The following is a 12,404-nucleotide window of genomic DNA, read 5'->3' as shown; positions in this document are numbered from 1 at the left end:
TCTCTGTCAAACTCTTAGTCTCTGTCTCTCTGTCAAACTCTTATCTCGGTCACTTCAAGTATGCGGCCAAGTCATTATTCAAATATTGACCGAATGTGAACAGATTAGTTGCAAAGACCGAGTGACAAACAGGACGCACCTGTCATTTTGTGTAATGCACCGTCTTCAGGCAGTTCTTAGGTCGGGTAAAAGCACCACTGGGAATTTATTTAAGTGAGCTTCAGGGACAGGTGCAGTGTCAATGGACTAGAACAGATCGAGCGCTTTCCGTGCGCACGCACGCACGCACGCACGCACCGTGGCGCACACACACACACACACACACACACACACACACACACACACACACACTTCACATATAAACACACACACGAACACACGCGTGCGCGCACACACGTAGCACTATTCCACGCATGTATAAAATAGTGGTCAGTCTCGTTTCACACAGGTGACTATCTTCAGATGTCTTGCACCATGGCGAGGGTCCGGTCTTCCAATCTACCTTCCTTACCTGTTTTTCTGGTTCTCGCGGCGTTGGGGGGTAAGTCTCTCCCTCACGTCACTACACGGAGACTTGGACTTTTCTGGAGGAATATTCAAACTGAGTGGAGAAATTGTTGTATCCACTCATTGTTCTTCGACATTTTGGTTAAACAATCTTTGACCCTGTCCGGACGATGGGGTTGCATTTTAGCTTGGAAGTTTACTCTGTAAATGTGCTCAGAAAGTTGTGTTCTGTTACGGTGACGTCATCACAGTCGGCATGTAGTAGCGGTCGTAATGACGTATTACTGTGTTCTGTTGCAGTGACATAATCCAAGTCAGCATGCAGCAGTGGTCAAAGTGACGTTTGACTGTGTTTTGTTACATTGACGTAATCACGGTCAGCATGTAGTGGCGGTCATAATGACGTATGACTGTGTTGTGTTGCAGTGACGCCATCCCAATCAGCATGTAGTCATAATGACGTATGACTGTTGCGTTGCAGTGGCGGTCATAATGACGTATGACTGTTATGTTGCAGTGACGTCATCCCAATCAGCATGTAGTCATAATGACGTATGACTGTGTTGTGTTGCAGTGACGTCCTCCCAGTCAGCATGTAGTAGCGGTCATGATGACGTATGACTGTGTTGTGTTGCAGTGACGTCATCCCAATCAGCATGTAGTCATAATGACGTATGACTGTGTTGTGTTGCAGTGACGTCATCCCCATCAGTATGTAGTGGCGGTCATAAAGACGTATGACTGTTGTGTTGCAGTGACGTCCTCCCAGTCAACATGTAGTGGCGGTCATAATGACGTATGACTGTGTTGTTTTGCAGTGACGTCCTCCCAGTCAGCATGTGGTGGCGGTCAGTTCCAGTGCCCGGGTGAGCCGGGTTCGTGTTTCCCGGTCTCGTGGCTGTGTGACCAGCTGGCCGACTGTCAGGATGGCTGGGACGAGAGCCTTCAGGGAGGATGTGCTTCAGGTAGCCTTCCTCGGAACACCCATCATTACTCGGGCGTGGCGGGGAAGGGGGATGGCGGGGGGTGGTGGAGGGAGCGAGGATCTGCAGGTAGATCCTGCTCCACTCCACAGTGACACTGATAGCAATCCACATACCTGTACACAAACACACGGGGGTGGAATGTGTGCTGCAGGTAGATCCTGCTCCAATAACAGTGCGTGTGCTTTAGCTACATGCAACATCTTCACTATTGATTGTCACCCTGACAGCAAGCCACATGCCCATGATCATAACATAGATAGAGAAGGGACTTTGAGGATGGGGGAGAGGGGAATGGGGGGACGGGGGGGGGGAGACCGAATCATGAGATGATAGATGACAACACCTCCCAGAGCACTGACCTGACACTCACACAGCCAGATTGACTAACTCCGCCACGGCTAGCGGCCATTGGAGCAACTCCACAGTAGTTACCTTCACAAGGTCAAGTCTTCTGGTCAGTCCTACAGAAGCCAACTCTTGCTGTTCATTCACACCGTCTTGATGTTCACAATGTCCACTGAAAGTCGTAATTGTACGTCATCATGTCCGATATGTTCAGTGACACAGCGAAGTGACGCCATGACGTCCGTTGCAATAACTCATGCTGCACGTTTTTCAGTGACTGAAGAGCAAGAGGCGGCGTGTCCCAGTGACAATTTCCAGTGCCCCCAGCCGGACGGCCGTTGTTTCCCCAACACGTGGCTGTGTGACGACATCGCGGACTGTTTTGATGGCTGGGATGAAAACCCTCAGGGCGGCTGTGCTCTGCAAGGTACACACCGGAAAGCGCGCTTACACACACCGACACACTAACAAACACACAGACAGACAGACACACACACACACACAGACACAGACACACACACACACACACACACACACACACACGTGTACATACACACATACACACACACACACACACACACACGTGTACACACACACACACACATACACACATACATATACACACACACAACTCTGTCTATGACACATTGAGGCCATAACCCGACTAAAAGACAATTCTCAGGCTGTCTGTGACTGATGCTGATTGTTGCAGGCTCTGTCAAGGAGTCACCGACACCTCAAAGTGTTTCCATTGCCCCTGCGCCTGCCTGGACCATAGCCCCTCAGAATCTTACGAGTTACTGGACCACACAGATCTGGACCATACCCCAACAGAATTGGACCGTACCCGATCAGAACTGGACCACCCCCCAACAGAACTGGACCGCTCCCCAAACTAACTGGACCACGCCCCATCAAAACTGGACCACACCCCAACAGAACTGGACCACACCCCATCAAAACTGGACCACACCCCAACAGAACTGGACCACACCCCATCAAAACTGGACCACACCCCAACACAACTGGACTACACCCCAACAGAACTGGACCACACCCCAACAGAACTGGACCACACCCCATCAGAACTGGACCACACCCCATCAGAACTGGACCATTCCCCATCAGAATATGACCACACCGCAACATAACTGGACCATGCCAAGTCACAACATGACCACACCCAGTCACAACTGGACAACACCTCATCAGAACTGGACCACACCCAGTCACAACTGGACCACACCCCATCAGAACTGGACCAGACCCAGTCATAGCTGGACCACACCCCATCAGAACTGGACCACACCCAGTCACAACTGGACCACACCCCATCAGAACTGGACCCTTCCCCATCATAACTGGACTATTCCCCATCAGAACTGGACCACACCCAGTCACAATTGGACCACACCCAATCAGAACTGGACAACGCCCCAACAGAACTGGACCATTCCCCAGCAGAACTGGATCACACCCAGTCACAACTTGACCTCACCCCAGCAGAACTGGACCACACCCCAACACAATTGGACCACACCCCAACAGAACTGGACAACACCCAGCCACAACTGGACTACACCCCAACAGAACTGGACCACACCCCAACAGAACTGGACCACACCCCATCAGAACTGGACCAGACCCAGTCAGAACTGGACCACACCCCATCAGAATTGGACCACACCCAGTCAGAACTGGACCATTCTCCATCAGAACTGGACCACACACAGTCACAACTGGACCGCACCCCAACAGAATTGGACCACACCCCAACATAACTGGACCATTCCCCATCAGAACTGGACCACACCAAGTCACAACTGGACCACACCCAATCAGAACTGGACAATGCCCCAACAGAACTGGACCACACCCCAACAGAACTGGACCACACCCCATCAGAACTGGACCAGACCCAGTCAGAACTGGACCACACCCCATCAGAACTGGACCACACCCAGTCACAACTGGACCACACCCAGTCAGAACTGGACCACACCCCATCAGAATTGGACCACACCCCAACATAACTGGACCATTCCCCATCAGAACTGGACCACACCAAGTCACAACTGGACCACACCCAATCAGAACTGGACCATTCCCCAACAGAACTGGACCACACCCCATCAGAACTGGACCACACCCAGTCACAACTGGACCACACCCCATCAGAACTGGACCACACCCAGTCAGAACTGGACCACACCCCATCAGAATTGGACCACACCCCAACATAACTGGACCATTCCCCATCAGAACTGGACCACACCAAGTCACAACTGGACCACACCCAATCAGAACTGGACCATTCCCCATCAGAACTGGACCATTCCCCATCAGAACTGGACCATTCCCCATCAGATCTGGACTACGCCTAGTCACAACTGGTTTACGCCTAGTCACAACAGTACCACGCCTAGTCACAACTGGACCACGCCTAGTCACAACTGGACCACGCCTAGTCACAACTGGACCACGCCTAGTCACAACTGGACCACGCCTTGTCACAACTGGACCACGCCTAGTCACAACTGGACCACGCCTAGTCACAACTGGACCACGCCTTGTCACAACTGGACCACGCCCAGTCCAGCAATGGTTGCAGGTGATGATCTGCATCACCCTCATTGAAAGCTACCTTAACCTTGCTTTTGCCTTGCCATTATTGCCATTGTTGCCATTATTGCTTGCTCGTTTTCCTCCTGCCCACAGCACAATATTTCTTCCTTGTCCACTGCACAACAATCTTATGACTGCTTTTTCTGTCCTTTCCTTCTTCTGTATGTTGCTTTCTCTCTGTCTTTTTCTGTTTGTGTTAAATCTTATAAGGTCAATAATGCTTTGGCTGACTTTAACTTTCATTGCTCAAGAATATTACTTTTAGGCAAAGGCTTTGTGCTGTAACCTATCTAACCAAAAATCAGACCCTTTACAAAAGACAAATCACAGTACAGCAAAAAGAAACCAGCATGACATTTGAGCGATATGCAAAACATGCTGAAGTAATGAATATTCAGCTTTAAATTAAATGAAGTAAAGTGACAATGATGTCTCGTCCTGTTTCACACAGAACCGGAAGCTGAAGCAGCCCCTGAAGCAGAGACAGTTTCCGAACTGGATGTCCGTGAGTGAAACATGTTCTATGATGATGATGATGATGATGATGATGATGATGATGATGATGATGAAGGACTTCTCTGCCCTAGTTTGCATGGTTTGGGCCTACAATGATTCATGCTTGCATAACATTAACATATAGGATAAAGGGGTTAAACTTGCCCAAACGGTTGTATAGAAAGACGAATCTACACGGTGCAGCACGGGCACATTGTCTTGCACCAAAAGTCACCTGAGAGGCACACGAAAATCAGAACAGTTAATATTGTACAGTTAAAGGCACAGTAAGCCTCCCGTAAACCATCACAGATACTGTCAGGCTTTTGCACACAGTACAAACACCCTTCCATTTGAACGCTCACCGAAGGGGAGCATCCTAGGTGCCCTACGTAAAGAGCGAGCAATTTTCAAAGAATTAATTTTGCGGATTGTCTGATAACAAAATCGGACGGTGGTGCGTTTTGGCGCTAGACATAACTTTTAAAATCTAAATAATAAATTGACAGCTTGTTACACAAACATTCTTAAATCATAAAAGAATTCTTTTTTCATCAAGACAAGATCAGTACAATTCGAAGTTTTGAAAGTTTGAAAAAAGAAATGCCCGGAAGCAGGGTCACGCAAGGTCGTGGTTCTCGTAGCAGACGACGGTTTTTGCCTATCACCAGTTCCTTTGAACAGTCAAGCCATCGCTAGAGTTCTTGTGAACCACAGTCGTTTGTTTCGTGCATAGTCAGAGGTACATAATAACGTGCTATTGCAGATAAGCTCACAGCGAATTACAAACTGACGACAACATTGTGAAAAAGGGAAACTGGATCACACGGGTTCACTATGGCTCAGGGGTAAGATAAACCACGCAAAAATAAATTTTTTGAAAATTGCTCGCTCTTTACGGAGGGCACCTAGGATGTTCTCAAGCGGTGAGTGTTTAAATGAAAGGGTGTTTGTACTGTGTGTAAAAGCCAAACAGTATCTGTGATGGTTTACGTGCACACTTGCTCCAACCAGGGACCTATAATTATTTATAGGTCTATGCTCCAACAGATAAACTAAATGACAAGCGTGCACACACATGCTCAACTTTAACTCTTTACAATATGTCTTACACTTTTTACAGTGCATTTAAATGTTGTTGTTGTTTTTGGTTTTTACCTTTAGTCAAGTTTTGACTAAATGTTTTAACATAGAGGGGGGAATCGAGACGAGGGTCGTGGTGTATGTGTGTGTGTGTGTGTGTGTGTGTGTGTGTGTGTGTGTGTGTCTGTCTGTGCGTGTGTGTGTGTAGAGCGATTCAGAGTAAACTACTGGACCGATCTTTATGAAATTTGACATGAGAGTTTCTGGGTATGATATCCCCGGACGATTTTTACATTTAGTCAAGTTTTGACTAAATGTTTTAACATAGAGGGGGGAATCGAGACGAGGGTCGTGGTGTATGTGTGTCTGTCTGTCTGTCTGTCTGTCTGTCTGTGTGTGTAGAGCGATTCAGACTAAACTACTGGGCCGATCTTTATGAAATTTGACATGAGAGTTCCTGGGTATGATATCCCCGGACGTTTTTTTCATTTTTTCGATAAATATCTTTGATGACGTCATATCCGGCTTTTTGTAAAAGTTGAGGCGGCACTGTCACACCCTCATTTTTCAATCAAAATGATTGAAATTTTGGCAAAGTAATCTTCGACGAAGCCCGGGGTTTGGTATTGCATTTCAGCTTGGTGGCATAAAAACTAATGAGTGAGTTTGGTCATTAAAAATCGGAAACTTGTAATTAAAATTATTTTTTTATTAAACGATCCAAAGACAATTTCATCTTATTCTTCGTCATTTTCTGATTGCAAAAACATATAAATATGTTATATTTGGATTAAAAACAAGCTCTGAAAATTAAAAATATAAAAATTATGATCAAAATTAAATTTCCGAAATCGTTTTAAAAACTATTTCATCTTATTTCTTGTCGGTTCCTGATTCCAAAAACATATAGATATGATATGTTTGGATTAAAAACACGCTCAGAAAGTTAAAACGAAGAGAGGTACAATAAAGCGTGCTATGAAGCACAGCGCAATCGCTACCGCGCCAAACAGGCTCGTCACTTTCACTGCCTTTTGCACTAGCGGCGGACTACGTTCAGTTTCATTCTGTGAGTTCGACAGCTTGACTAAATGTAGTAATTTCGCCTTACGCAACTTGTTTCATTTTTTCGATAAATGTCTTTTATGACGTCATATCCGGCTTTTTGTAAAAGTTGAGGCGGCACTGTCACACCCTCATTTTTCAATCAAATTGATTAAAAGTTTGGCCAAGCAATCTTCGACGAAGGCCGGACTTCGGTATTGCATTTCAGCTTGGTGGCTTAAAAATTAATTAATGACTTTGGTCATTAAAAATCTGAAAATTGTAAAAGAAAACAAATAATTATAAAACGATCCAAATTTACGTTCATCTTATTTTTCATCATTTTCTGATTCCAAAAACATATAAATATGTTATATTTTGATTAAAAAAGCTCTGAAAATTAAAAATATAAAAATTATGATCAAAATTAAATTTTCCAAATCAATTTAAAAACATTTTCATCTTATTCCTTGTCGGTTCCTGATTCCAAAAATATATAGATATGATATGTTTGGATTAAAAACACGCTCAGAAAGTTAAAACGAAGAGAGGTACAGAAAGGCGTGCTATCCTTCTCAGCGCAACTACTACCCCGCTCTTCTTGTCAATTTCACTGCCTTTGCCATGAGCGTTGGACTGACGATGCTACGAGTATACGGTCTTGCTGAAAAATTGCATTGCGTTCAGTTTCATTCTGTGAGTTCGACAGCTTGACTAAATGTTGTATTTTCGCCTTACGCGACTTGGTTTTTTTAAGTACATGTATCAGAAAACTGTTTGGACACCAGTGTTAACGGCAGATTCCTTCCCCTGTAAAAAGATTCGGGTCGCCATCTTAGATGAGTGCAGGCGGTCACGTGGGATGAGACCATCCATCCTCTTGGAAACATACTAAGAATGCAATGTCTAGCCGTTTTGTGTACAGCTTGGGATTTGTTTCATGTGTGTGTGTGTGTGTGTGTGTGTGTGTGTGTGTGTGTGTGTGCATTTGCGTGCGTTTGCGTGCGTGTGTGTGTGTGCAGTACGGCTGGAGATGGGGCTGAGGGGGCTGGTGGCGGAGCTCAGGGAACTGGGACACGCGGCGAAAGAGGCGAAGGATCAGGCTGATGACGTCATCCGCTTCGCCTCATTACGTCACCACCACAACGGCTAGGTACGTGACGTCAACCTGCTTTTCTGATGTTTTAATTATATTCATGTTAGTATTAGGTTTTTGTGTGTGATATTTTTTCATTTAGTTGTCTAGCTGAAAAAGTTAAACTTGCTGCTGTAGGTCGGAGCCTTTATTTATGTAACCTGGAACAACCATTTAACGTTCTAATGATATCTGCCTGTTTGTGAATGGTTAAGCCGTTCTGTAACCCCCGTTACATTATAACTACAGCTATCTGTGTGCCTGTTGGTGAAGGGTTTAGCCGTTCTGTAACCAGGGATGGCCAAATATCACTAGCCCGCCAGAAATGTCGCTGGCCCGGTACATACCAAAGGTGCTGCATCTGCAGTGTTTGCATGGCTTTGATACTCGATATTACAACCAAAAGCGTTGCATTATATTGGACAAGAATTTTCACTGGCCAGCCGGGCGAGTTACCAGGCGGTTTCTACTAGCCCGACGGATGTTTGATTCGCCCCTGGCGATCGGGCGGACGATTTGGCCATCCCTAGTAACCGCCGTTTCATTATAGCTACAGCTATCTGTGTGCCTGTTGGTGAAGCGTTATGCCGTTCTGAAACCAGCGTTACGTTATAACTACTGCTATATGTGTGCCTGTTGGTGAAGGGTTTAGCCGTTCTGTAACCACCGTTACGTTATAACTACAGCTATCTGTCTGTCTGTTGGTGAAGGGTCTGTTCTGTAATCACCGTTACGCTGTTACTACAGCTATCTGTGTGCCTGTTGGTGAAGGGTCTGTTCTGTTATTCTCGGAGTTCTTCAAGGACAAGATTGACACGCTTCGGAGAACACTCGATCAGCAGCCCTTCGTCCCGTCCCCACCCTCCCCCTCCTTCTCCGGCTCCCCCCTCACGTGCTTTCAGCCTGTCACTCAAAACCACGTCAAGCGACTCATCACCAAGACGGCCATCAAGACCTGCGAGCTAGACCCCCTGCCAGGCTTCCTCTTCACCAAGTGTCTAGACAAGCTCCTGCCGTCTATCACAGATATCATCAACATCTCCCTGGCCACAGGCGTCGTTTCCGACTGCTTCAAGTCTGCCGTTGTCCGCCCACTCATCAAGAAACCCGGCCTTGACGTCAACGAGTTGAAGAACTACCGTCCTGTGTCCAACCTGCCCTTCCTCTCCAAGCTTCTGGAGCGTATCATCCTGGAGCAGTTGAGCGCCCACCTGTCTCGGAACTCGCTGATGCCAGTGTACCAGTCAGCGTACCGCCCTCACCACAGCACCGAGACGGCGCTCCTGCGAATCACCACGGACCTCCCGAACGCAACAGATAGCGGTCTCGTCTCTGCCCTTGTGCTGCTGGACCTTTCCGCGGCCTTCGACACGATCGACCACCAGCTACTCGTCGATCGCCTCAGTTCCACGTTCGGCATTCACGACACCGCCCTCTCTTGGTTCCGGAACTACCTCCAGAACCGCTCTCAGACTGTCACCACTGATTCGTTCTCTTCTCAGCCTGTCCCTGTCCGCTTCGGCGTCCCACAAGGGTCTGTCCTCGGCCCTGTCCTTTTCACCCTGTACATCCAACCCCTCTCCCTGGTCATCGAACGCCACGGCTTGAACTACAACTCCTTTGCCGATGACACGCAGCTCCAGAACAGCGCCAAGCCGGAGGACGTTGACCATCTCCTGGGATCCATCTCCAGTTGTTTCACTGACATCAAGAACAGAATGACTGAGAACAAGTTGAAGCTGAACAGTTAGAAGACGGAGGCCCTTCTCGTTGGAACACGACAGAAGATTGCTTCCCTCACTGTGACCGACCTCCAGCTGGATGACGCGACTGTTCCATTCTCCCCTGCTGTCAAGAGCCTTGACGTCTTTCTCGACTCCACTCTCTCCATGCAGACACACATCTCCTTCATCATCAAGACCTGCTTTTTCCACCTACGACGCATCGCCTCCATCCGTCGCTACCTCACCCACGACGCCTGTGTCAAGCTGGTTGTCTCCCTCATCTTCAGTCGTCTGGACTACTGCAACTCCCTTCTGGCTGGCCTCCCCGCCTCATCCATTCATGGCATACAACGAGTCCAGAACGCTGCTGCCAGGCTGACGTTGAGGAAGACGAAGCGAGACCACATCACCCCCCTACTTCGCTCCTTGCACTGGCTCCCTGTCAACACCCGAATCTCCTACAAACTGTCCACTCTGGTCTACAAGTGTCTCAACGACTCTGCTCCCGAGTACCTTCAATCCTCCCTGGACCCGTACACCCAGATCTCCGACCGTCCCTTTCGTTCTGCTGCTGACCCACTCCGCCTTCACATCCCTCGCTCAAATCTCGCATCTGCTGGTCAGCGTGCATTTCCCTCCGCGGGCCCCTCCGTCTGGAACTCCCTGCCGCTTGAGCTTCGCCAGAGCCCCTCTCTTGACGCGTTCAAGAGTAGGTTGAAGACTCAGTTCTTCCCGTAGCTGGCTGCGACTTTCATGTTCGACCTGATGTGTTGTGCCCCAAAAGACATTTTTGTGCTGTGCTCTGTTTTGTGTGTGCTTGATATTATTTTGTTTGGACCTAGCTATTGATGTGTACATTGTTGTTAAACAGGTGTTTGTTGTATGTTTGTGACAGGGGAGGCTACCGCTCCTTTCACAGCAGACTCTGCACCCGAGTTGTTGGCCTTTAAAAGTCAACACCGGTGTATTGTAGAATTCTGTTTGTGATGGGATCTGGTGGTTTCCGATTGTCTGTATGTTCATGGAAACCTTCGGGTTTGCATAACAGTTTTTATAGGGCTAAGAAATTAGCCCTAACATTTTCAATCCTGTTTGATTGCACTTCGCCTCCCGAGGTGATCGTAGTGTTTCGGCACTCGGTTACATCTGGTGCTTGCGAGCAGGGATGGGACTCGGCATGATATGTTCAGGTAATGGCATAATATGACCACTGAACATTTTCGTGCTGTTCCCATTCTGCGAACTTGGGATGGACAGTGGTCCCCCGGTTCGGAACTTCGGGACGAAGTTCATTCAAACGGGGGCGATTGTGACAGGGGAGGTTACCGCTCCTTTCACAGCAGACTCTGCACCCGAGTTGTTGGCCTTTAAAAGTCAACACCGGTGTATTGTAGAATTCTGTTTGTGATGGGATCTGGTGGTTTCCGATTGTCTGTATGTTCATGGAAACCTTCGGGTTTGCATAACAGTTTTTATAGGGCTAAGAAATTAGCCCTAACATTTTCAATCCTGTTTGATTGCACTTCGCCTCCCGAGGTGATCGTAGTGTTTCGGCACTCGGTTACATGTATATCAGGGTTTGCTTGTGTGTGAAAGGGTTCGTGTCCGTCTGTAGATGTTAGTTTCTTTGTTAGTCCTGTGTTGACAACTCTTCGACAAGCGCTTAGAACTGTACCCACGGAATACGCGCTATATAAGCTTCCTATTGATTGATTGATTGATTCTGTAACCACCGTTACGCTGTAACTACTGCTATATGTCTGCAGGCCGGTCCGTGCAAGTTTCCACCCCTGGCCATCGTCTCGGACCGCGTCACTCCGCGTAACGCCGTGTTTCTTGGCGAGAGAAGCAAGTGTACGCGAAGGACGCAATAAAATCAGAAATAAACCAAGTACAAGGTGCTGCACTTGTGGCTGTCTTCTCTGACACTGACATCTCTGCCGTCACACCTTTATCTGCAAACACTGCAAACACTTTAAGCATTAGTAGGTCACACATTCCTTGTCTTGCTGCTGCCGTTCAGTCAGACAGACTGACAGACACATAGACACACAAACATACACACACACACACACACACACACACACACACACACACTCACACAAACACACACACACTTACACACACACACTCACACATGTACACGGTAACGCATGCACGCACACGTCCGCAAGCATACGAACGTACGTGTATATTATCATGTACACCTTTGTCGGTCGAAAGAGAGAGCGTGCGAGAGACTGAAAGAGAAACAAAGAACAAGTCGCGTAAGGCGAAAATACAACATTTAGTCAAGCTGTCGAACTCACAGAATGAAACTGAACGCACTGCAATTTTTCGGCAAGACCGTATACTCGTAGCATCGTCAGTCCACCGCTCGTAGCAAAGGCAGTGAAATTGACAAGAAGAGCGGGGTAGTTGTTGCGCTGAGAAGGATAGCACGCCTTTCTGTACCTCTCT

The 12,404-nt window shown here is 47.6% G+C and overlaps 1 protein-coding gene across 1 annotated transcript; it reads left to right on the top strand.

The window, feature by feature from the left end:
- Positions 1–381: 381 nt before the first annotated feature.
- Positions 382–11,844, top strand: LOC138952485 (zonadhesin-like). Its single transcript, XM_070324166.1, has 8 exons — positions 382–541; positions 1,326–1,472; positions 2,113–2,265; positions 2,551–4,034; positions 4,368–4,449; positions 4,915–4,968; positions 8,108–8,238; positions 11,711–11,844. The coding sequence occupies exons 1-7, from the start codon at positions 463–465 to the stop codon at positions 8,236–8,238; spliced, it is 2,130 nt and encodes a 709-aa protein (XP_070180267.1). The 5' UTR covers positions 382–462; the 3' UTR covers positions 11,711–11,844.
- The last annotated feature ends 560 nt before the right edge of the window (positions 11,845–12,404 follow it).

Source organism: Littorina saxatilis, linkage group LG17, assembly GCF_037325665.1.
Source record: "Littorina saxatilis isolate snail1 linkage group LG17, US_GU_Lsax_2.0, whole genome shotgun sequence".
NCBI classification, from domain to species: Eukaryota; Metazoa; Mollusca; class Gastropoda; order Littorinimorpha; family Littorinidae; genus Littorina; species Littorina saxatilis.
Note: the sequence above shows the minus strand (reverse complement) of the source record. Positions and strands in the feature narration are given on the sequence as shown.